The 22,943-nt window shown below is 40.5% G+C and overlaps 1 protein-coding gene across 1 annotated transcript in view; it reads right to left on the reverse strand.

Moving 5' to 3' along the window:
- The window catches only part of WDR27 (WD repeat domain 27), a 234,081-nt gene that overhangs the window by 62,458 nt on the left and 148,680 nt on the right, over window positions 1-22,943 (reverse strand). The window contains exon 24 of the mRNA XM_075064119.1: window positions 20,328-20,426. Within this exon, the coding sequence (XP_074920220.1) occupies window positions 20,328-20,426 (99 nt within the window). The remainder of the gene's footprint in view (window positions 1-20,327; window positions 20,427-22,943) is intronic.

A 22,943-nucleotide genomic window follows, 5' to 3' on the forward strand; every position in this document is an offset into this window, starting at 1 on the left:
CAATACAAATAGAACAATTATTCAATGCTACCACTGTTTGGGTTAGCATCTCACCTTTTAAATAGTTTACTTTAGGGTAGCAGCAATCAATGTCTTTCTATATGGACCTGATTCTACTGCGTTTTCTTCACCATATTTCCCCCCTAAAATTTGCACCAATGGTAATAATGTCAGAAATACTAGCATAGACAAAGTGCTTGTAGTTGCTGCTGTTCTAACGAACATGGCATCTAGACTGGCTTTGAGCAGGGTTAGGAAACACTGTAGTCAAAATGTTGATGGGTGCACACAGAGTTCTGTGAACACAAATGTTTCTGTGTTGCTGCTACTGGTGGAGCTGCACCAGAGTTGGTGGGAGGAGGTCTAGCTCAGAGTGCTCAAAGGAATGCTCCAGGAAGGGCATTTTGGCACCTCTGTTATATGACACATACGGTTAGTTCTTCATCAATTTCGCCAGCTCAGATGGCCAGTAGGATCCTTCAGGTGACCACATCATTCTGGTTTACAAAAACCAGGACAAAGCACTAACTGCTGTAAAACTGATAGAGACAGTCTCTGAAACCAGGTAGGCCTGGTTCTTAAAAGTAACCATATGTCCTATTTATGTCTAAAACCAGAGATTATGCTGTCCATTCACATTATTGGACAATGGTGTATATATTCACAGCAGACAACAGTGAATTAAATTTTTAGTAGGGTGGAACAGGAGACAGATGGGGGGTAGAGGAAGGGAAAGAAGTAGTTGATGGCAAACTTTTATATGAAGTCTTGTTTAAAGAGAGCAGATGGTGGGGCTATTACACTAGATGACTGCAAGATACGTATGTACAACATGAAGGTCTTTTGATAAAATCATAACTACACGAATGAAACTTGAGTTGTTTTCTTTGTGATATAATAGAATCCTGATGTAAGTGTACAACCTTATTCAGTTTTCCAGCATAATGTTTATTTTATTTGATGGATATCACACTGCGGTAAAATAAAAACACGTTTATGAATTTACTCAAACAAAATATCACACGGTCTTTGAAAAATTTGGGGATGTTTTCTGCTCTCTAAATTCAGAACTAAAGTCATGAATGGTTTTTGTCAATCGGTGTGATTTTTACATCTGTCAATAAACATACAACTAATAGAATTTTAATGTTTTTTAGAAGGTTAATGAAACATTTTTACTTTTTTGTAAAAAGAGTCTATAATAATGGAATATTGTGTATTTTAAATTGTCATGTGATTTTAACAAATAATGTTCTGGTCCAGAATGTTTTTTAATTTTTGTTTTAATTGTACCAATCATTGGTAGGTGAACCTCAAAGGTCTGGGTTTATATAAAAACCAACATTTTGCATTGTTCTTCTAAACTTAAACAAAAAAATTAAACCTCACAAGTATCCGAAATTGGACAAAATATTGACATTTCTCCCACCAAAATAACAGCTAGCGTTAGGGGGTATTCCAACACTACCAGTTGGCATTGATCACAGATGGAAACTAGAAGTGAAAAAAATATATCCAAACATTTCAAAACCTTAAAATTTTAGTTTTAAAAATGTTTGAAGCTTTGAGGGCTATTCTTTTATCTGAATTATTTCACCCATCACTAGGATCCATAAAGACATGCAATGAACTAGTTTTAATTCTTTAAATGTAACCAAAATGCTGCATTTTTTCTCTTTTTGGTAATAGTAGGAATATAAAATCATGCCATCATTACCTGATTTGAAGAGAAAAAGCACAAATTGTGGTGTTAAAACTTCTGAAGCAAAGTCAGTATACAAAATTATTAAAATACTTCAAATTTAAAAAAAACCCTGAAAAATCACAGCAGAAAGCAGTTGTTCAAGTAATGAAATATTTGCAAAGTAATTTCCTTTTTGAAGTGCAAAATACATTGTGGTTTGTTTCCATTTCTTTCTGATTGCACAGATGGTTTAATGTCAGTGGTTAAAAAAGATATAATTACAGTATTTTTGATAGGATATAATCTTGGAAGATATCTCCAATGATTTGTGTGGTGTGTCTGAATACTTAGCTCCTAGGTGACACATGCAACTTTACTTAATTAGGGGGTAAAGCAATATTTCTCTGAACCTGAAAACACAAAATCAGTGGTATTCCAAGTCCAAAGAGTACCAATGGCATGTCAGCCAACCGGAACAAGAGCAGTCTAGCCTAGAGGCCAGAGTAGTCGGCAGGTATCTTGGTTGGGGTCAGAGCCATAGTCAGTACACAGAAGCCAGGGTCAAGGGTCAAACCAGAAGGCAGAAACCAGCTATCAGAGTTGACAGTCAAGCTGGACTCTTTAGTCAAAAACCAGAGCCAAGGGTCAAACTGGAGGCCAGGAACTGGATACCAGAGCCGAAGGTTGAGCTGGAGACTGTAGTCAGAGCCAATGGCCAAATTCGAGGTCAGAAACTGGAGTGAGCAGGGTATCAGGCAAGAATTCCAGTTGCTTAATGTAACCAACTTCTTTTACAGTTCCAAGCCAGCTCCTCCTTCTAGCTATCACTTGGCCCAAAATGATCTTCCTTAGCTTTTTCTAAGGGTCTTATTATAAATGCTTCTGGCTGTCTCTGGGGCCTCATTGCTGCCTTCTTTGTGTGATTCTGTGGCAATGCTGTCTTTCCCTGTCACACATGCCTTTAGGGAACGGCCCTCAGATCACATGACTCAACTCCCACTCCAGCCTGGCATATGGCATGTGTTTTGGGCAGTGGTTTCTGTTGATTCAGTTGTGTATTCCGTAAAGGAGCTTAACTGCTTTTTACATTTCTCTTAAATGAACTGCAGTTGTAGCCACCAGCTTACAGATTCAAAATCCAGAAGGAACCATGGTGATCATCTAGTCTGACTTCCTGTATAACACAGGCCAGAGAACTTCCTTGGAAAAATTCCTACAATATATCTTTTAAACAGTCTTGACTGGCAATTTTTAAATTATAGAGAACCCACCACTATCCTAGGTAAATTGTTCCAATAGTTAATTACTCTCCCTGTTTAAAAGGTGCCCCTTATTTCCAGTCTTAATTTGCCTAGCCTCCAGCCACTGTATCATTTTGTAACTGTCTCTGAAAATTAAAATCCCATTTGTCAAATATTTGTTCCCTATGTAGGTATTTATAGACTAATCAAGTCACTCATTTGTCTTCTCTTTAAGATAAACAGATTGAGCTGTCAGCATCTGCCACTGTAAGGCATGTTTTCTAATCCTTAAATATTTCTCATGGCTCTTCTGTGAATCCTCTCCAAATTATCAACATCCTTCTTGAATTGCAGACACCAGACAGGACACCATATTCCAGTAGCAGTCACACCAGAGATCAATACAGAAGTAGAATAACCTCTCTATTCCTATTGGAGCTTCAATGAGCTTTCACTCAATCTCCAGCATAACAATACCTACTGTATTGTAATGACATGTCAGGAATCAGGGTCTGCAGCAGAGCTAGTCTCCAGGTAGTCTCATCAATACAGCTGCCCTGCAGCAGGCTGCCTGATTAGCTACACAACCTGACTGGCTGCAGAGGCCAGCAGGCTGGCTCTTAAGCCAGCAGTAGCAGCAGCGTGTTGGCTTCTCAACACTCACACCCAGGGCTTAAATTCTACGGAGTATGTTCTGGAGCCCTCCACGACCTTCAACCCCCCACCCCCAAACATTCTATAAAAACCCCAGGGGGGCTGAAAATATTTACCGAAGCGCAGCGCTGGACAGCTTCAGCTCATACACACCACTGTGCCTACTCCTGCATTACCTGGTTCCTACTGCTCCTGTCTTCCACAGTCTTGCCTCTGTCCTGCCTCTGCCTTGAACCACTCCTTGCCCGATACCCTTCTCGCTCAAGATCCTGCCCTCTGGTTTGACTCTTGGCTCTGGTTTCTGATTAGGGACTTTGGCTCAACCCTTGGTTCTAGTATTTGGTTTATGCCTTCTGGTTTGACCCATGGCATTGGCTCCTGACTATGGCTCTGATCCCAATCATGAGGCCTGCTGCCCAGACCACCCTCATCCTGGTCAACTGACAAATTGAGAAGCCTTTAAAATTGAGGCTGGGGCTCTCCATGCTAGCATGGACCCTTCTAAGGCCCCAGTGGAACTGACAGATGCCATCCAGAACCTGCAGGTGCAAGTAACTGCCCTGCAATTACAGAACGTGGCCCTGCAGGTTGCTCTGCTGGCTCCTCCTACTCTGTCCCTCTTGAAGATGAAGATTCCCCTGCCCAACAAATTTGACAGTGATTGGGACAAGTTTCAGGGGTTCCTGAACCAATGTTGGCTCCTGTTCCTCCTATGCTCCTAATTATTCCCCATGGACCTGGCCCATCTGGGTCTCATCTTACAGTTGTTGACTGGGGCGTCTCTGCTCCTGGAATAGTCCATCCCCCCTGTCATGGTATAATTTCCCCACTCTGAACCTTAGCGTCCAAAAGATGGGGTACCAGCATGAAATCCTCTAAGCTCAATTACCAGCCACCAGGAATTCCAGTGCTTGGTACACTCCGGTCTCCCCAAAACCTTGCCCGGGAAACCCCAAGACCCAGACCCTCTGGATCTTACCACAAGGAAAGAAAGCCCTTTCCTCCACCATTGCCTCTCCCAGGCTTCCACTCCCTGGGTTACCCTGGAAGATCACTGTGATTCAAATTCCTTGAATCTTAAACAGAGAGAAATTGACCTTCCCCCCTCCTCTCTCTCCCCCTCCCAGATTCTCCCTGAAGAGACAGTAATCCTAACACAGAGAGAATTTAGCCTCTCTCTCCCCTTCCTCCTTTCTCCCACCTTCCTGGTGAATCCAGACCCCGTCCCTGGGTCTCACACCAGAATAAAAAAACAATCAGGTTCTTAAACAAGAAACTTTTATTAAAGGAGAAAAACATGTAAAAATTATCTTTATAAATCTAAAATGGAATAGGTACAGGGATCTTTTCAGCTATAGACACTGGGAATACCCTCCCAGCCTAAGTATACAAGTGCAAATTAAAATCCTTTCAGCAAAATACAAATTTGAACTCCTTCCAGCCAAATACACATTTAAACTCCTTCCAGCCAAATGCACATTTGCAAATAAAGAAAACAAACATAAGCCTAACTCACCTTATCTTCGCAGTACTTACTATTCTGAACTTATAAGAGCTTGTATTGGAGAGATTGGAGAGAAACCTGGTTCCACGTCTGGTCCCTCTCAGAACCCAGAGAGAACAACAACCAAAAACTAACAGCACACACAAAAACTTCCTTCCCTCAAGATTTGAAAGTATCCTGTCCCCTGATTGGTCCTGTGGTTAGGTGACAGCCAGGCTTACTGAACTTGTTAACACTTTACAGTCAAGAGAGGTATAAAGTACTTCTGTTCTATTAACTCCTACTATCTGTTTATGACACCCCTCTTGTAACAGTTAGAGGAATTCATACAGGCTATGTCCATTATCTCTGGTGACCCCAACTGTGTGTGGACCGCTGAAGCAACCCTTCAGACCTTATAGCAGGGAAGCCAGCCTGTAACCAAGTACACTGCTGAATTTTGTTGTTTGGTTTGTGACACCAAGTGAAATGAGGCGGCACAGCACCACCATTTCTGCCTGGGGTTAAATGAGGAGATGAAGGATGAGCTTGCATGGGTGACGCCTCCATTAGGTTTGGACAATTTGATTGAATTGTGCATCAGAATTGACAAGCACCTCACAGAGTGGCATCATGAGCACACCTTGATTTTCTGAAAGCCACCATTCCCCGTGCCCCCAATACCTCAGATACACAGAACCAGCATTAGGAGGTGGCAAGCAGGGCAATCGCCCAGGGCCCCAGTGCCACAGGGAGACCCACAAAGCTAAGTTACATGCTTCACCCCCACCACCTGGGGCTCAGGCTTCAGCCCTGTCACCTGTGGCTCAGGCTTCAGACAAGGCTCAAAAGTGAAAAACAGGCTCAAATATCACACTGAAATGTAAGTACAATATTTATATTCCAACCTATTTATTTTATAATTATATGGTCAAAATTAGAAAGTAAGCAATTTTTAGCCATAGTGTGCTGTGACACCTTTGTATTTTTAATGTCTGATTTTATAAGCAAGTAGTTTTTAAGTGAGGTGAAACTTGGGTTACACAAGACAAATCAGGCTCCTGAGAGGGGTATAATAATCTGGAAAGGTTGAGAGCTACTGGCCTAGACGGACTGGACAGTATAGAATTATAGTCTGAGGGCTCAGTTGAAGCTGGGCAATGAAGTCTCTCATCATGTGGAATATGTCCTGGCAGAAGAATGTTTTGGCTACAATAAACTTTGGAATCACTTCAATGAATTTTATAATTTGTGTTGAAACTAAAATGGACTTTTCTGGTGCAGTGATAGTGTGGGTCTCTATCTAGATTTTTTGAGAGTATCAGTGTGTCTGGGTCTGAATATACAGCCAGGCCATCAAGGACAATATATTTGGAGCTAACGGATGGGGAGAAGGAGGAACTTCTGCCTCTTGATGGAGCCAATGATGCTGAGTCAGGTTGGATGGTGAGTGCCAGTACCAAGTCTTTCATCTTGCTGTGGTACAGTACCATTGGTCCAGTCAACAACTGCTCCTTTGCTGGTACAGGGATCAGTCTCAGAATCCCATCTCTTCTGAGGTCAGCAGTTTTGGGACACTCAGAGATCTCAGTACTGGTGGTATGGATCATAGAATCATAGAAGATTAGGGTTAGAAGGGACCTCAGGAGGTCATCTAGTTCAACCCACTGCTCAAAGCAGGACCTAATCCCCAACTAAATCATCCCAGCCAGGGCTTTGTCAAGCCTGACCTTAAAAACCTCTAAGGAAGGAGATTCCACCACCACCCTAAGGTAACCCATTCCAGTGCTTCACCACCCTCCTAGTGAAAAGTTTTTCCTAATAGCCAACCTAAACTTCCCACTGCAACTTGAGACCATTACTCCTTGTTCTGTCATCTGCATCACTGAGACAGTCTAGATCCATCTTCTTGGAACCCCCTTTTAGGTAGTTGAAAGCAGCTATCAATCCCCCCTCATCTTTTTCTTCTGCAGACTAATAATCCCAGTTCCCTCAGCCTCTCCTCATAAGTCATGTGCTCCAGCCCCAATCATTTTTGTCCCTCCGCTGGACTCTCTCAATTTTTCCACATCCTTCTTGTAATGTGTGGCCAAACTGACACAGTACTCCAGATGAGGCCTCACCAATGCCAAATAGAGGGGAATGATCACGTCCCTCGATCTGCTGGCAATGTTCCTACCTATACAGCCCAAAATGCCATTAACCTTCTTGGCAACAAAGGCACACTTGACTCATATCCAGCTTCTCATCCACAGTAACCCCTAGGTCTTTTTCTAGCCTCTTGATCCCTAGTCTGTAGTGGATACATGCTCCCTGTGAGCTCCTAACACTCACATATTGGGTGCAGAGTCTCACTAAATTTGGAGGGCATAGGGGAGGCAGTTCTCTTTTTAGGAGCTTTGGGATTGGGATCTCCCTGCTTCTTATGAGGATGGTTGATCTTACCTCCTCTCCCATCTTTGCCTGTTATAATCCTTAGGTCTGGTACCTGATGGTCCAGAGCCAGAGCGTGTCAGACCAGGAGGGACACCCACTAGGTGCCTCTGGCCAATGTGCAGGGAGGACAGACTGGGGCTCTTCAACCACTCCCTCAGGTGTCTTCAGAGCCAGAATTCACAAAATGGCTGGGTTCAGGGTAGAAAAGAATGAATGCCAAAAAAATATATATATTGCTATGGAGGGGATGTATGGCTCCCCAAGGCAACATACTCAAGTGTTGTATAAGTCACTCCCTGGGAATACCTGTGGGGGCAGGCCATGCAGGACTTCAAGCCAGGGATCTTAGGCATATTAAGTCCCCCAAAAGAGAGGGGTAACAGAGGAGGAATGCCCCTCTGATTCCAAAAACACTTATCTTACTAAGTACTAAAACTATCTAACTACCTAGAAGAGAGTAGAACTGTTTACCAAAAAAACTGATTTAGAAGCAGGAATGCTGAGGGCTTCTATCTCAGACCATGGTTGGCAGAAAGGAAATAGGTCTGCACTTCCCCTTATGCCCTCGGTTTGGCACACGAGGAGGCACAAGGTGCAGGTATGGACCAATGGACACTGCTAGTGAAAAATCTTCTGGTCTCAGGCACATGGAGGTCATGCACACCCTCAGTGAAATACACATAGGTGATCACCACTCAAAGAAGCAGCAAAGAAACGATCACCAGTTGTTTGACAGGGACACAGGACTTTAATTCATTCTTTATAAATAAAGAGGACTGTGTCAAAGACATACTTGACTCCATCATTAATTTTTCTCCCTAACGGAACAACTCATAAGACCCCAAATATTGGCTAACTGCTTGGATCAAAAGGGGTAACAGTATATTTGAGATAAACATGAGTAACAGATGGGCCACTCTGACAGCATCATGTAAATATGTTTTATGAATACCAGTATGCCCAGTCTGCCTAAACAAAATTAATGCATTATCTGCCACTCTGGAACTTGGGTGATGAGAAACTGTTAGCAAACTAGTTCATATTTTAACATTAACTGAACGTTGCTGAAAATAACAGCTCATCTGATGCAAAATGTATTTTCCAGATAAGTAAAATATGCTCAGTGTTTCTTGGCAATAGCTCACTAGAGCCTAATCCACAACTTCCTGTCTATGTAGTCAAAATCTCAAAGGAAAATGGCCTCACTGTACCAGCTGGATTTAAGCTTTATCTTTAGATACTGTACCTCAGTATTTACATTTGGGTGTTTTGTTTGGAAAGAACGCTGCAGATTACAAAGCATTACAAAAATTTGACTCCTTTGATCTTGTAGACCAAAAGTTTTAAATGGTCAAAGTGAAGACCAGATCTTCTGTTTGTAAAACAGTAATTTGTGAGACACTCACAGTTGTCGCATCTTAGTCACATTTATAATATATTTAAATATAAAATATGTATGTATTATGTATATACACACACACATTCCATCTCAAATCTAGGACATGATTTTTGACCATGTTATGCATCTAAGTGATAATGTAAATAATATTATAATGTAAATAATACTATAGTAAGCTAAATTTAGTTTTCTTCTGTTTTCCCATACATATAATAATTCTAACTGTACATTTTCCCCCAACTCCTCATTACTAATATGTTTTTATAAAAAATACAAGACTATTTGTTTTACCAATAGCTCTCACAAAAAGCTGCACACTAAAGCCATCATTTTAACTTTAGGCAACTTAGTGTATAAATTTTTTTAGAAACTTTTAATCAATCCTATCTCCCAAACTTAGATTGAGATCCTTTACATTTTCAAAATGTGTCTATACATTGCAAAACTTTTCCATGGTTGACTAGCAAGATTATTAACATCTTGAATTCACTACTTTTTTCTGATGCAGAACCACTTAGAAACACTAAGGCCCGGGTCATGTTCTTCATTACGCGCATATAGAAAAATGGAGTAATTCTATTGAAATTAATGTTGTTACTTAGGCATAATGGTGGTTTAACAACAGTCTGGCCCTAATTACTTAGAATATTTTAATCATCTAAATTATATGAATATAACCATTTGCTTTCTATATTGTACAGTCATAACTTAAGAAAAATATTAATGTAAGTGTGTAAAAAAGGTCCAACTAATAGTAGACTCATACCTCATTTGCTTCATGGTCATCTTCACCACATACCCTTTCATCATCTTTACTGATTCTGATTCTCCTTGTTGTGGCACAATCTGTCAACATTCTTTTAAAGTGCCAATATTGCATAAGCATGTTTGCACTTCAGAGATAACACACCAGGTAGCCCTGGAAGCAAAATTTGCCTAACTTAGAAATTTGAGGTATCAGTGAAGTGCATGATTATTTTTAAAGTTTGATTCAATCTGGAATATGATTAATGAAAAATATGCTGGATTAAGAGAATGCATAAATAGAAACACAGTGGTAAAAGGGGGACAGTCACAGAGGTTTTCCTAAATAGCTAACATTACAAGGAATATTCCATAATTGAGTGTTACTGTATCTGGCTAGTTACTACTGGAGGTAGGAGGGCCAGATCGAAGTTCAAACCAGTAAAATTCCATGTATAATTCAGATGTAATATGACTAAAGAGTTTCAGGTTAAGGATCTAAGGAAAGGACTTCCAGATTTCTTTGAGAGTTCAATAATACATGGGAAAGTAGTTCCCCTTAAAAGATACATAACCAAAGAACTAAGAGCTCAGTGCCAGCTAGGATTAGGAAACAAAAGAGATTTAGGAAGGAAATTACTACATGATGTCATTAACTTTGGTACTGCTGAAAGCATTGTTCACTATTGGTGAACTTCATCTTGCTACCTAACACACACAGAAAAATTACTGCTGTTAAGAAAATGGAAAGTTTTTATCAACAAGGATTCTTAGACATACTGGTCTAGTCTGTGATCCCCTTGCTCTCAGCTGATGATCTGTTACTCATGTGAGTAATTACACTGATTTCAGTGACACTACTCATGTGAAAAACTGCTCCTCAATTGGACTGTAGAGGAAACAATGTGTTTCATTATGACTATATCAAATGTAATGTAAAAAGTCACCGTTAATGCAACATAGATTCTCCCCTGAGTCTGAGTTCTGTCAGTGAAGAAGAGTGTGGGGAGATTCAGGGAACTGGAGGAAGCTCCCTGATCTTGTGGGTTGATTTATACCAGCTCCAGTATGAGCAAGAGAAGGCAGGGGGTTAATTTAACTTACACTAGGAGTGCATGGTCTCTGTGGGTATGTCTACACTGCAATAAAAGATCTGCAGCTGGCCCAGGTCAGCTGATAGGGCTATAAAATTGTAGGGTAGACATTTGGGCTCACACTGGAGCCCAGGTTCTGAGATCCCAGTGTGGGTCTCAGAGCCCAGGCTTCAGCTGCAGCCCAAACATCTACACTGCTATTTTTAGCCCCCCAACCAAGCTGTGAGAAGTACTTGGGGGGGGGGGAAGAAATAAAGAAGTAGTGCTCAACTCCTGGATTCTTTTACTTTCCAGATATTGTTTCCTTTAAATAGATATTTGAAATTACTCTGTGATGGATGTTGTCTAGACTAAATATTAGAGTTTATTACATTTTAGCTATTGCTTCCTGCTTCTTGACACACTGATAGTTAATAGAATAAAATTAAATCTGTAATACAACATAAATAATGATGATAAAACCTAATTTGTGGGTAAGGTCTTTTGTTGCTTTAACAAAATTAACTAAAAATATTCTGTAATTTACAATAAAGTTTAGGCTGAAATGTACAAAAAAAAATCACAAGCTTATTTTTGGCTCAGGTTATTTCCTACTCAGGCAGAAGTTACTTCATTGAATTTGTCTGTTTCTCATTCTGATCCCCCTTAATTCTCTTACAGATCCACTCATACCCCTACAGAAATAGGCCCTGGGCCAGACCTCTATATTGCTCTTGCTGGAAATCAGGAGTGAAATTCTGAAATGCCTCCCTTAAGAGCAAAGGCCCAGATGTGAGTATAAGCCAAAACCTCCTGGCCTAGGGTCATGAACTATTCTATTCTAAAGGTAAATGATGAAACATAGGAAATAACAATGTGACATTAACAATGGTAGTAGAAAGTCAAGCTGGGGTTTGGTTAATTGTGAGCAAACCTGCAGATGAATCAGTCTCCTGAGGTTGGTATGGCATCATTATACATGAATAGGTATGGATATGGACAGATCTTGGTGTCTACTCTGCAGAAATAAAACAGCTAGAAACATGCCCCTGTGAGCATTTTCCTGTCATGGGGGCATTATTGAGTGACAGTCACAATATCAGCATATACTCTTCTCAGCCTCCATATAAAAGGGGATTTGTCTGGAAGGAAAAAGGGCATGGCTGAGGCATCCCTGGCTGCCAGATCAGCACTTGGGGGCTGTTGGTAGCTGGCACAAAGTATAGCCATCCTAAGACCACTTTACTTTATGCTGGGGATTGGAAGATTGTAGGGAAGGAGGCAAAAAAGATGACTCAGTACATTTGCTTCGTCTCCCATACTGTGCTGAGCACAGCTCAGACGTGTCCCAGCAGCTGGACCAAGATGTTCTATATGACTATATGATACTCTTCTGGAAGGTTGGAATCCTTTTCTGTTGATACTTTAATTTGACACAGAAGTTGTCTGTCTTTTCTTTTAATAATTTATCTGCTGTTTGCTAAGACCCAGATTTCTCTGAGCTGTTCCAAGGACTGTAAGATACGGGTTGTGATTTATGCCATCTCGTATTCGTTGTATTTGGTCTAGCCTTATTTTAATTGCAGGACTTTTCTTTGTGATACATTCCTTAATAGCTGCTGTTAAGATTTTAAATAGATGGTGTTTTGAATTCTGTGTGTGTGTGTGTGAGAGAGAGAGAGAGAGAGAGAGAGGAGGGATGTCACATTTTTATCAAACTGTGTTACGTTATTTTACAAGCTGTTGTAAAGACCAGAATTTTCCATCCCTTAGTCAATATAGTCTCTTATTTTCCTGGGTATTTTCTCTCCAGTTCCTTTAGTTAGTTTAAGTCCTCTCTACAGCTTCCTCCTGTGATTGCCTCCCTCTCTCCAGCTTGCCAGGTGTGACTCCCCACTCTCCACAACTGCCTTTCCTGCAGGGACCCCAACAAATCCTATTCCTACATCTCTAGCTTCTGTTAGAAACTTCCCTCCCTTTTGTCCAGTCAACCCTCACCTTCCTCAATCCACTAGTGACCTGCCTCTCTATGGGTCAGGAGTCTTTGTAAGTGGACTTTCACTATAAAGCTGAACAGTTGTGTAGTCTAGTGTATAGTATTCTCCCTCACCACTACAAAGTAAATATTTCTAAAACTACAACACTATTCAATATAATAGCTAAACTTGTAAGAAATACACTAAAGTACTTTATTATTAATGTGCTATGGAATGAGAAACTTCTACACATCCCTGATAGTAGCAATCACATTTAGCCATACTCATGTGGTGTGCAGCTGTGGCTTGCTGGCAACACATGTAATATTGCAGAGACCCTTGATTAAACTAAGTTGTCCTTGTGCAGCTTTGTTCACTTACGGAAAGCTTTTTCTTAAAAAAAAAAAAAATCACCCCCCGCCTTTTCACAGCTGTCATGTGTGCTTAGAATAGTTCCATTGGCATAAACAAGTTTATCTTCTGCAGAATATGAAGTCCTACACAAACTGAGCTACAATGTCGGTGCTTTCTATTAGACTCTGTTAAAGAGGATTGTGTTCTCCCACCGGTTTGTGTGCCTGATAGATGTAGAGCAGCGTTTCTTGAACTGTGGGTCAGGACCCCAAAGTGGGTCACGACCCCATTATAATGGGGTCACCAGGGCTCGATAAGGCTTGCTGGGGCCCAGGGCTGAAGCCCAAGCACCACCGCCAGGGGCCAAAATCGAAGCCCAAGGGCTTCAGCCCTGGGTGGCAGGGTTCAGGTTACAGCCCCCCTGTACAGGGCTAAGGCCCTGGGACTTCAGCTTTGCCCCCCCTCCAGGGTAGCAGAGCTTGGGTGGGCTAAGGCTTCGGTCCCCCCTCCTCAGGTCAGGTAGTAATTTTTGTTGTAAGGAGGTTGTGGTGCAATTAAATTTGAGAACCCCTGATGTAGAGAAACAGATAAAAAAGACACATGCAAATAAAGATGCTTGGTAATGAATTAATGGAGGGAACCCCTCTTTCCCTGTGTCTCACTGAGGAAGTTCCAATCGGCTGGGTCATTCCAACTATTGGTTCTTGGGGTCCAAGTCCCTGGCACCATCAGCAGGACAGGGCCTGCAGTTCTGAAGTCTGCTCCCTCCAGTAGTTCAAGAAAGCACAAAGCCAAGATATTCAAAAGTAGCCACCGAGTTTTGGATGCCCAACTTCATATCTGTCTGGGCCTGATTTCCAGAAAGTATTGAGGAACCAAGCCTTGAAAGTCAGGCAAGTCGTCATTTTGAATGTTGGCCTACATTTGGCAAAATTCAGAGCATAGTACAGGTTATATTTATATGGTTATGCTTTGGATAGATCTCTGAATCCATTTAATAGTTGGGAATTGGACAGTTATGATTATATAAGATTACTTTTATAAGCTGCATTGTCTTTTATTATTACTGTATTTAAATAAAACTTTACTAACAAGATTAAAAGTATCTATCTGCATTTGACTACACTGGACAGAAGGACTTGGGCTGAAGTACACATCTAGTCTAGAGACACACTGGGCCAAATTCTGCTCTCACACGCACCAGTGAAGCTCCATTGAAGTCTATGGGATTGCATAGGTGGGAGGGAAGAATTTAGCTCAATGTCATAAGAGAACAGAACATACTGAACCTTGAATGGCATGTCATATGCAAGTTTAACAATAGGCCTTTCTTTTTAATGCGGCTGTCTTCTTTGGATTCAGCAAGGCAGAGATGGTAGCATCTCTCTTGACCGAATTGCAACATAAGCTTTGGCTAAGACCCACATTTCCTAACAAAGATAGTTTGAAATGGTACTCTATCTGTTTCAAAGACCTACAGGCTGCTGAAACAACTTCTTCTCCAGCTAAAGTAGTAGATATAAAAAGGCTGAGTTTGACAGATCTCAAATCATTCATGATTCATAGATTCTAGGACTGGAAGGGACCTCGAGAGGTCATCGAGTCCAGTCCCCGACCTCATGGCAGGACCAAATACTGTCTAGACCATCCCTGATAGACACTTATCTAACCTACTCTTAAATATCTCCAGAGATGGAGCTTCCACAACCTCCCTAGGCAATTTATTCCAGTGTTTAACTACCCTGACAGTTAGGAACTTTTTCCTAATGTCCAACCTAAATCCCCCTTGCTGCAGTTTAAGCCCATTGCTTCTTGTTCTATCATTAGAGGCTAAGGTGAACAAGTTTTCTCCCTCCTCCTGATGACACCCTTTTAGATACCTGAAAATTGCTATCATGTCCCCTCTCAGTCTTCTCTTTTCCAAACTAAACAAACCCAATTCTTTCAGCCTTCCTTCATAGGTCATGTTCTCAAGACCTTTAATCATTCTTGTTGCTCTTCTCTGGACCCTCTCCAATTTCTCCACATCCTTCTTGAAATGCAGTGCCCAGAACTGGACACAATACTCCAGTTGACACCTAACCAGCACAGAGTAGAGCGGAAAAATGACTTTTCAAGTCTTGTTTACAATACACCTGTTAATGCATCCCAGAATCACGTTTGCTTTTTTTGCAACAGTATCACACTGTTGACTCATATTTAGCTTGTGGTCCACTATGACCCCTAGATCTCTTTCTGCCATACTCCTTCCTAGACAGTCTCTTCCCATTCTGTATGTGTGAAACTGATTGCTCTTTCCTAAGTGGAGCACTTTGCATTTGTCTTTATTGAACTTCATCCGGTTTACCTCAGACCATTTCTCCAATTTGTCCAGATCATTTTGAATTTTAACCCTGTCCTCCAAAGGTGAAGGATTGGAGACTTTGCATAAAAGACAGACCAGGTTGGGAGAAACACGTAATGGTCTCTCTCTCAGCCTTCTCTGGTTCGTCAGCCAGCATTAACAGCTGAACTGGAACATGAAGCTCACGTTAATGGGAAAAACTAAGCTATAGAAGGTTCTAGAATGGATGAATAGGTGCACAGAACTTATTATATTCTCTCTGTTCCTTAAAAAGCATGTTTTTGTAAGTCTGTATCTATCTTTGGCCATTCGGGTGACAACGGAATATCTGCACAAGAATTTTCAATATCATCTTGATGTCTCGCTGTTCCAAAATGGAAGAATCAGAACTATTGGTGCAGAAACCATTTTTGAAAGAGAAAGTAGCTAAGGACATAGAGGTGTGCAGTGATTGAGATAAAATACAACATGATTTTACAAAAGATAGATCGTGCCAAATCAACCTGATCTCCTTCTTTGATAACTGATTTTTAGACAAAGGAAATGAAGTAGATCTAATCTACCTGGATATCAGTATGGCATTTGATACAGTTCCAAATGGGAAATTGTTAGTTAAATTGGAGAAGATGGGGATTCATATTAGAATTGAAAGGTGGATGAGGAATTAGTTAAAGGGGAGACTACAATGAGTCATACTGAAAGGTGAACTGTCAGGCTGGAGGGAGGTTACTAGTGGCAGAGATCCTGGGAGTGGGGGAGATCATCTCCATCAGCAGCAAGAGGCATGGGTCACTTGCAGGTTTAAACTAGTGTAAATGGTAAATTCTCTGTAACATGAAGTCTTTATATTATGATTTGAAGACTTCAGTAACTTAGCCAGAGGTTATGGTCTATTACAGGAGTGGGTAAGTGAGGTTTTGTGGCCTGATATGGGCAGGAGGATAGACTAGATGATCATGATGGTCCCTTCCAGCCTTAGAGTCTAGGAGTCTATAATCTCTGTAAAAGGATTTTTACAACTCAGTGGCACTTTTTACTCTTTGAAGTTTAATCTTTTGGGAAAGAAGCTTAAAGTAAATAGCAAGTGGACAACTATCCCCCTCAGACACAAAATATGTTTTTCTTTAAAGGGCTAAAGAGTAACTGTCTCAAAACTAATGAACCATGCATCCTTCTAGTTTTGATATGTTGGTAACTTAGCGCAGACAACTCAACTGGCTGCAGAGAGAGAAACCATTCTGAGTCAAAGACCTCTCTGGTGCAACTCAACTCACTTCAATGGGATCACAGATATTAATTTGGACCCATGTCCTAAAACCACATAATTCAAGCTCTGACAAGCTACTGCAGAGTTTCAAAGTGCTATTTATGATATTGGAAAAAAATGTAGTCTATAAAAGGATAACCTAAGATTGATTTAACACCAATCAAAGCCAAAATCAGTAAATAAAAATCTGAAAAAGAATTTTCCCTGACTTTACAAAAACTGGCTTGCTTGTGGGAAAATGACATGTACTTGATGATTAAGTGAACAGTCACTGGTGACTCAGTACAGCAGAAGAATGGATTTTTCACATGGATTTTTTTTCTAAATTGAAATCTCCAGATGTGACCACCAGGAAAAATATACTGTGGTAGAAGCTAGTAAAGGATAATTCATTTTTTCAGACACATCCAAAGTTATCTGTAGCCAGTTCTGAATAGTATGGTGATTTTAGTGCTATCTTTAACTATCTGAGAAATCCACAACCAAGTCTTCCAACTGGCAGCTGTACAGATAACTTCATGCATGCAGGTCAGCAGAAAGTTGATATGATGCTTTCTATGGCTCCTGTGAGAAGGGAGTCTGAGAACACAGAAGTGACAGGGTCCCTACACTTAGTTCACATGCTGTTAGCTGGACCTAGACCCAGTATAACCCACAGTAGCCCAGAGCTGCAATTGCAGGGAAAGTCCAGCTAAACGCCAAGCTGGAGTATGCTGTGTGGACAGAATCTTTGGGTAATTTAGCTGCTAAAATCTAAGACTCTGCCAGCATGTTCCAACTTTACTCAAAAGCTTATATAACTTGGCCATTCACCCATTTATTGCAGATCTGAAGTTGGTCCAAATAGCTTACAGGGTACCACTTTTCTCGCTGTATACTACAGTTTGAATAAAACACAAAATTAATAATAAAAATCCATTTAACAGCCTCTGTACCATAGGTTACATCATAAGCATCATAGCCATATTACAACTGAAGCACATGCATATTCAAGAACGCAAAAACGCATAGTGTATGGACTGGTGAGACATCAAGTGTGATGACACCTGTCTTCATAATACATTCGTCTACAGATACCACCTTTACATCTATTACAGAATTATTCATAGCAATTATACCTGCACTTTAAGTCATACATTAGCAGGTAAATCTTTTTTGCCCCTTCAGATTATAAAATAAAGAAAGTAAAATCCATGACCGTAATATTTCTCTAACTTTGTTCTAGCACTCAAATACTAGCACTTTTCTAGAAAAACTGCTCAGAGAGTAATGTATTATTCCCATTTCAATGATGGGTAACTGAGGCATATAAAGCAAATATGTAAATTGCCTGAGATCCCCCAGGAAGTCTGTGGCAGAGCTGGGAATAGGACAAAACCCAGATATCTGGAGTCCCAGAAAAAGGATATCTAAGTATTGATGCGGTACAGTATAAAGGACTAGGCTAGCTATATAAGAATTGCAGTCATTTATTTGTATATAGAAAAAATGGAAAGTGTTAAAACAATTACTCCATTAAATAGTCCAATAAATTCCATAGAAAGGATTAAACATAAAAATGAGACAATCCATCAAAGATTAACCGTGGGCATTAGCAGTTTGTATTAATGTAACATTTGCCAAATCAGGATCACAACTCCATTATGCTAGGCACTGCAAAAACACTTAGTTTAACGGACAATTTTAATCCTTGAAAATAAGTCCAGAAACAACTTGAATTTCTTCTAATGCAAATTTCTCATATATTAAGAGCATAATCATAGATCAGGGTTTCGCAAACTCCAATGCACCGCAACCCCCTTCTGACAACAAAAATGATTACACGACCCCAGCAAGTCTAAGGCCAGCCTGGTGACCCCATTAAAACAGAGTCATGACCCACTCTGGGGTCCCACTACACAGTCTGAGAACTCCTGCCGTAGATAAACTGGTGAAGGATAACACGCTACCAGAATTATTAAAATGTACAGTTCAGGTATTATTGAATTCATTAGTATTATTTTCATCCTGACATAACCTAGACTTGGCTGCACCATCTTTTCATAAATCTTGGAGTTTGTTATTGTAACTAAGCTTTAGCTTTGCTGTAACAAACATCTGGTTGGGTTTTTTTTTTGTTTTTTTTAAACATTGCAAAGGCAAAATGTAACCAGATAAAAGGTATGTGCGTGTTTTGTTTGTTGTGGATAAGGAGTCACAACATCTGACAAAGACATTTTGCAAGCATATTACTGGCGGATGGCAATATGGTTAGAACCAATTTTAAGGATGTCTGTGCATGGAATCACCTCTTCCAAGAAATCCCTTCTCCCTCTGCTATTGCGGCCGCTCATTACTGGAAACAAATGTAGCTAGAACCCCCCTAGGATGCTCACTTTTTGTCTCTCTATTTTAACCCATCTATAAGCTATTCAAAGGTCACTTCTTTTACAATGAGATTTCAAACAGCATTTCTCCTTCTGTAAAAGGAGGAAAGAAGAAAGGAGCATGAGAAATGGAAAACCTGCAAAGCAAGTATTCTAGAAAAGTATCTTCAGCTACAGTTCTTAACTTGACATTTGCTGTAGATAACTAAGTAAAAGTTGCCATTTTTTAATTTCAGTATATTGCTTACAGTAAGTACAGGAAAGTACAAGGGAATACTGTACATATTAAGCATAGGAGATCTATTTAAACTGATATCTGGGGGAGGAGGAGTCTAGTACCACCACTTGAACTTTGTCAACCTCAAGCACCTACCCAAGAATAATTATAAAATGTGAATTAAAAATGTTCTGCTGACATATCACATGAGTTATGTTCTCTAAGGTTAATAAAAATAGCCTTCAGCCTCGCAAAAGTTGTTTCTCAAAAAAATATCTCCTCAAAACAAGCAGCAGCAATACTGGGGAAGCATAAATTCTTTAATGGTTCACCCTCATTTACCTCCGACCCAGGAAACACAGGTGGAAGACAGCTAAGAACAGCAGCAGGATTGACATAGGGAGAACGCTTATTGGAGAGCTGTGGATAGAGAGAAGCTGAGAGCCAACAGTAGCCTCAATCTTGTCTCCTCTGCTATATTTTCGACTCCCAACACCAGTACATTTCAGACTACATAAACTGATGCTGGAAGGCAGGTTGAATTCAAGTAAACTATACAGAAGATGAGCTCTTTCCAAATCAGTTTAAATTATTTATATGAGAGACTCAATTCATTATGAATGCTAGTGTATAACAAAGATAAATGTGAACACTCATAATAACGTTTACAATCCATTGTATGCCACTCAGATCATACAGATGGACAAGGGAGAGAGAATGTTTCACTGCCATCAAGGGCATTTATCATGAAGCCAGGGCCGGCGCTTCCATTTAGGTGACCTAGACGGTCGCCTAGGGCACCAGGATTTGAGAGGGCGGCATTTTGCCGACCTCGGCAGCGGGGGGTCCTTCCACGCTCTGGGTCGTCATTGGCAATTCTGCGGCGGGTCCTTCACTTGCTCCAAGACCCACCACCGAAGTGCCCCAAAGACCGGGAGCATGGAAGGACCCCCCCGTCGCAAAATTGCTGCCAACGACCGGGAGCGCAGAAGGACCCCCGCCTATGGCGCCTAAAACCCTGGCACCGCTCCTGCATGACGCTTGTATACATTTAAATGACAACAAGAAAGAAAGGGGGAAAAAGTGTACCTGTGGAAACGAGGGACTAAAAGCCACATTGATCACTGATTCCGTGTGTCCTGCCAATTTATGGGAAAAGGTACTTGAACGCATCTCATATATGTAAGCCTAAAAGACAACAAGAGTTTAAATTTTAATTTTAAAAAGACTTCTACTGAACACTTTAAAGTATAGCTTGATAGGAATTCGCATTCTGGCTAGCAAGTTTTAGCTACAGTAAATACTTCACAATAGCCAAGCAGATATAAATTCTATAGATCTGACATTCTATAGATGTGACATTTTATAATACCAAGAATGATTTAGCAAATGTTAGCTTTTAAAGTATCCTAATGGAAAAATGGTTAGAAAGAGCAATTCTAACTTTTTCCTTGGGAGGGAAAATGGTCTATGGATGTGTTTCAAGTAGACACTGAAATCATGCCAAGTATGACCTTTCTTAAATAGGTTATTTTGCTATAAAGATGTTCTTCAAAATCTAAATATCTACTTTTTGCATAAAACGTGTTAAAAAGCCCTACCATCTTAACATCTATGATTAAAAAGCTGCTATTTATTTTTCAGCCACATTAAAACAATATTGTCTTCTCTCTGTTCATGGTTCTTAGCAGCTGTCAGCTGATACACTGTTCTCAATAACGTGGAATGGCTAAATAATTAGTGACACAGATGCACTGATAAGGAATTGACAAAAAACAAAAGTTTCAGGAGAGTGTGTGGGGAAGGGAAATGTATGTAAGCCAAACATGAGAAGGTAGATTTAGTAGAAAAAAAAATTACTGTTTGCAAGCTTTTAACTGATGAAATGATACCAAAGCAGAAATGCACTAAGGGCTGAATCTAAAGCCGACTGACATCAAAGGGATTTGGATCAGGCTCTTAAATTTCTAACATTAGTTCTTTTGTTTTGCTTAATTGAGTTAAATGTATTGAAAATAAATCCTATATTTTTGTATGCAGAACAATTTTAAGGAATCGGATGCCAACGCATGATTCTGCTCTACTGTACCATTCAGCTGGTAAGAAGAAAGGAAGTAGATGTGGCATACAGTTGTCTGGTATTTATATTCAAAGCACATAAAAAGACAATGTATAAGGAATACACAGAACATTGAGTAAAACTGATTTAGCATACAGCACAGAAAATGTAGAAGAAAATACATTGTAATGGTATCTGAGAAAACACTGTATAAGTGAAACAGCAATCTGAGTAGGCTTTATAGTAATTCCAAAAATTGAATGTTCCTTTTTCTCTATGTCTCTGCGGTTGTGCTGATGAATACGGAACTCATGAAAGCATTTTGGAGCCTAGGATAAGAAAGCCTTCCTGAATAGGCAGACTTTGTTGTAACAATACTTTATTTTTTTAAAAGACACTATAATAGCAAATTTAGGCTCTTTTAGGTAGGGACACAGGAAAATTATGGTCCCTCAAAGCCAGAGTAAAAGGTCTTTGCATGTGGAAAATACAGAAATGCTGGTGAGAATAAAATCCTCACCCAAATTCAGGTATAGAGCCTGGAGCATCTATGCATCCTATTCTTCTGCATTCCCTTTACATGGGGCCGTGGTTCAGTATATTCATGCAATAAACTCCCCTCAGCATCAGCCGACAACTGCCCTGCACTCCCATGTAGCTACAATGGAGCTTAGAACTGCATCATCCAGGGGATCTAGAGTTCCTGTGAGCAGCTTCTCTATTCTCCAGGCCCCAGTGCAGCACCAATGTTTCACTTATGCGAAATGTCACTTCTCTGGCTGAAAAATGTGTAAAAATCCCCAAACTGCTGGTGACAGGACACTAGATGGGGAGGGCTCTGAGTTATTACAAATAATTTTTTCCCAGGTATCTGCCTGGTGGGTGTTGCCCACATGCTCAGTGTCTAACTGATCACTATATTTGGGGTCGGAAAGGAATTTCCTCCCAGGTCAGATTGGCTGAGACGCGGTGCGGGGGAGGAAGGGTTGCCTTCCTCTGCAGCATGGGGCACAGGTCACTTGCGGGTTTAAACTGGTGTAAACAGTGAGTTCTCTGTAGCGTGAAGTCTTTAAACCATGATTTGAGGACTTCAGTAACTCAGCCAGAGGTCAGAGGGCTATTTCAGGAGTGGGTAAGGTTGTGTCGCCTGCAACGTTCAGGAGGATAGACTAGATGATCAATGGTCCCTTTTGACCTTAAAGTCTATGAGTCCCTACCATAAATATAGAAGCATTAACATTGTCCAATAATGTATTGATAACTATTGGCTGTTAATCCTGTACATTAGCTTTCTTTGTATTAATAAACAGAGTTACAAGAATAGACTACTCATTCCACTGTACAGCATACAAATCAACCTTTCACAAGATTTGAGCTAAGAAGGAACATACTTCTCCTTTTAAAATACATGAACGTATTAGAGAGAGAGCTGGCAGTGATGCGCACAGGTAGCGTTAGGCAACCTTAACTATCATAAATCCCTGTCTTGAGTGGTTTATAACTTTGTCCAACTGCAGCCATTAGAGATGAAATTTTCCATGCCAGGCTCCTGCCTCAGGTTGGAATTTATTTCTTTTGGAAAGTTTCAGCTTGAACACCCCAATTAGTTGATACTTGATAATTTCAGGCTTAATCACACCATACCT

The sequence above is a fragment of the Chelonoidis abingdonii genome, chromosome 3 (genome assembly GCF_003597395.2).
Source record: "Chelonoidis abingdonii isolate Lonesome George chromosome 3, CheloAbing_2.0, whole genome shotgun sequence".
In the NCBI taxonomy this organism is placed as follows: Eukaryota; Metazoa; Chordata; order Testudines; family Testudinidae; genus Chelonoidis; species Chelonoidis abingdonii.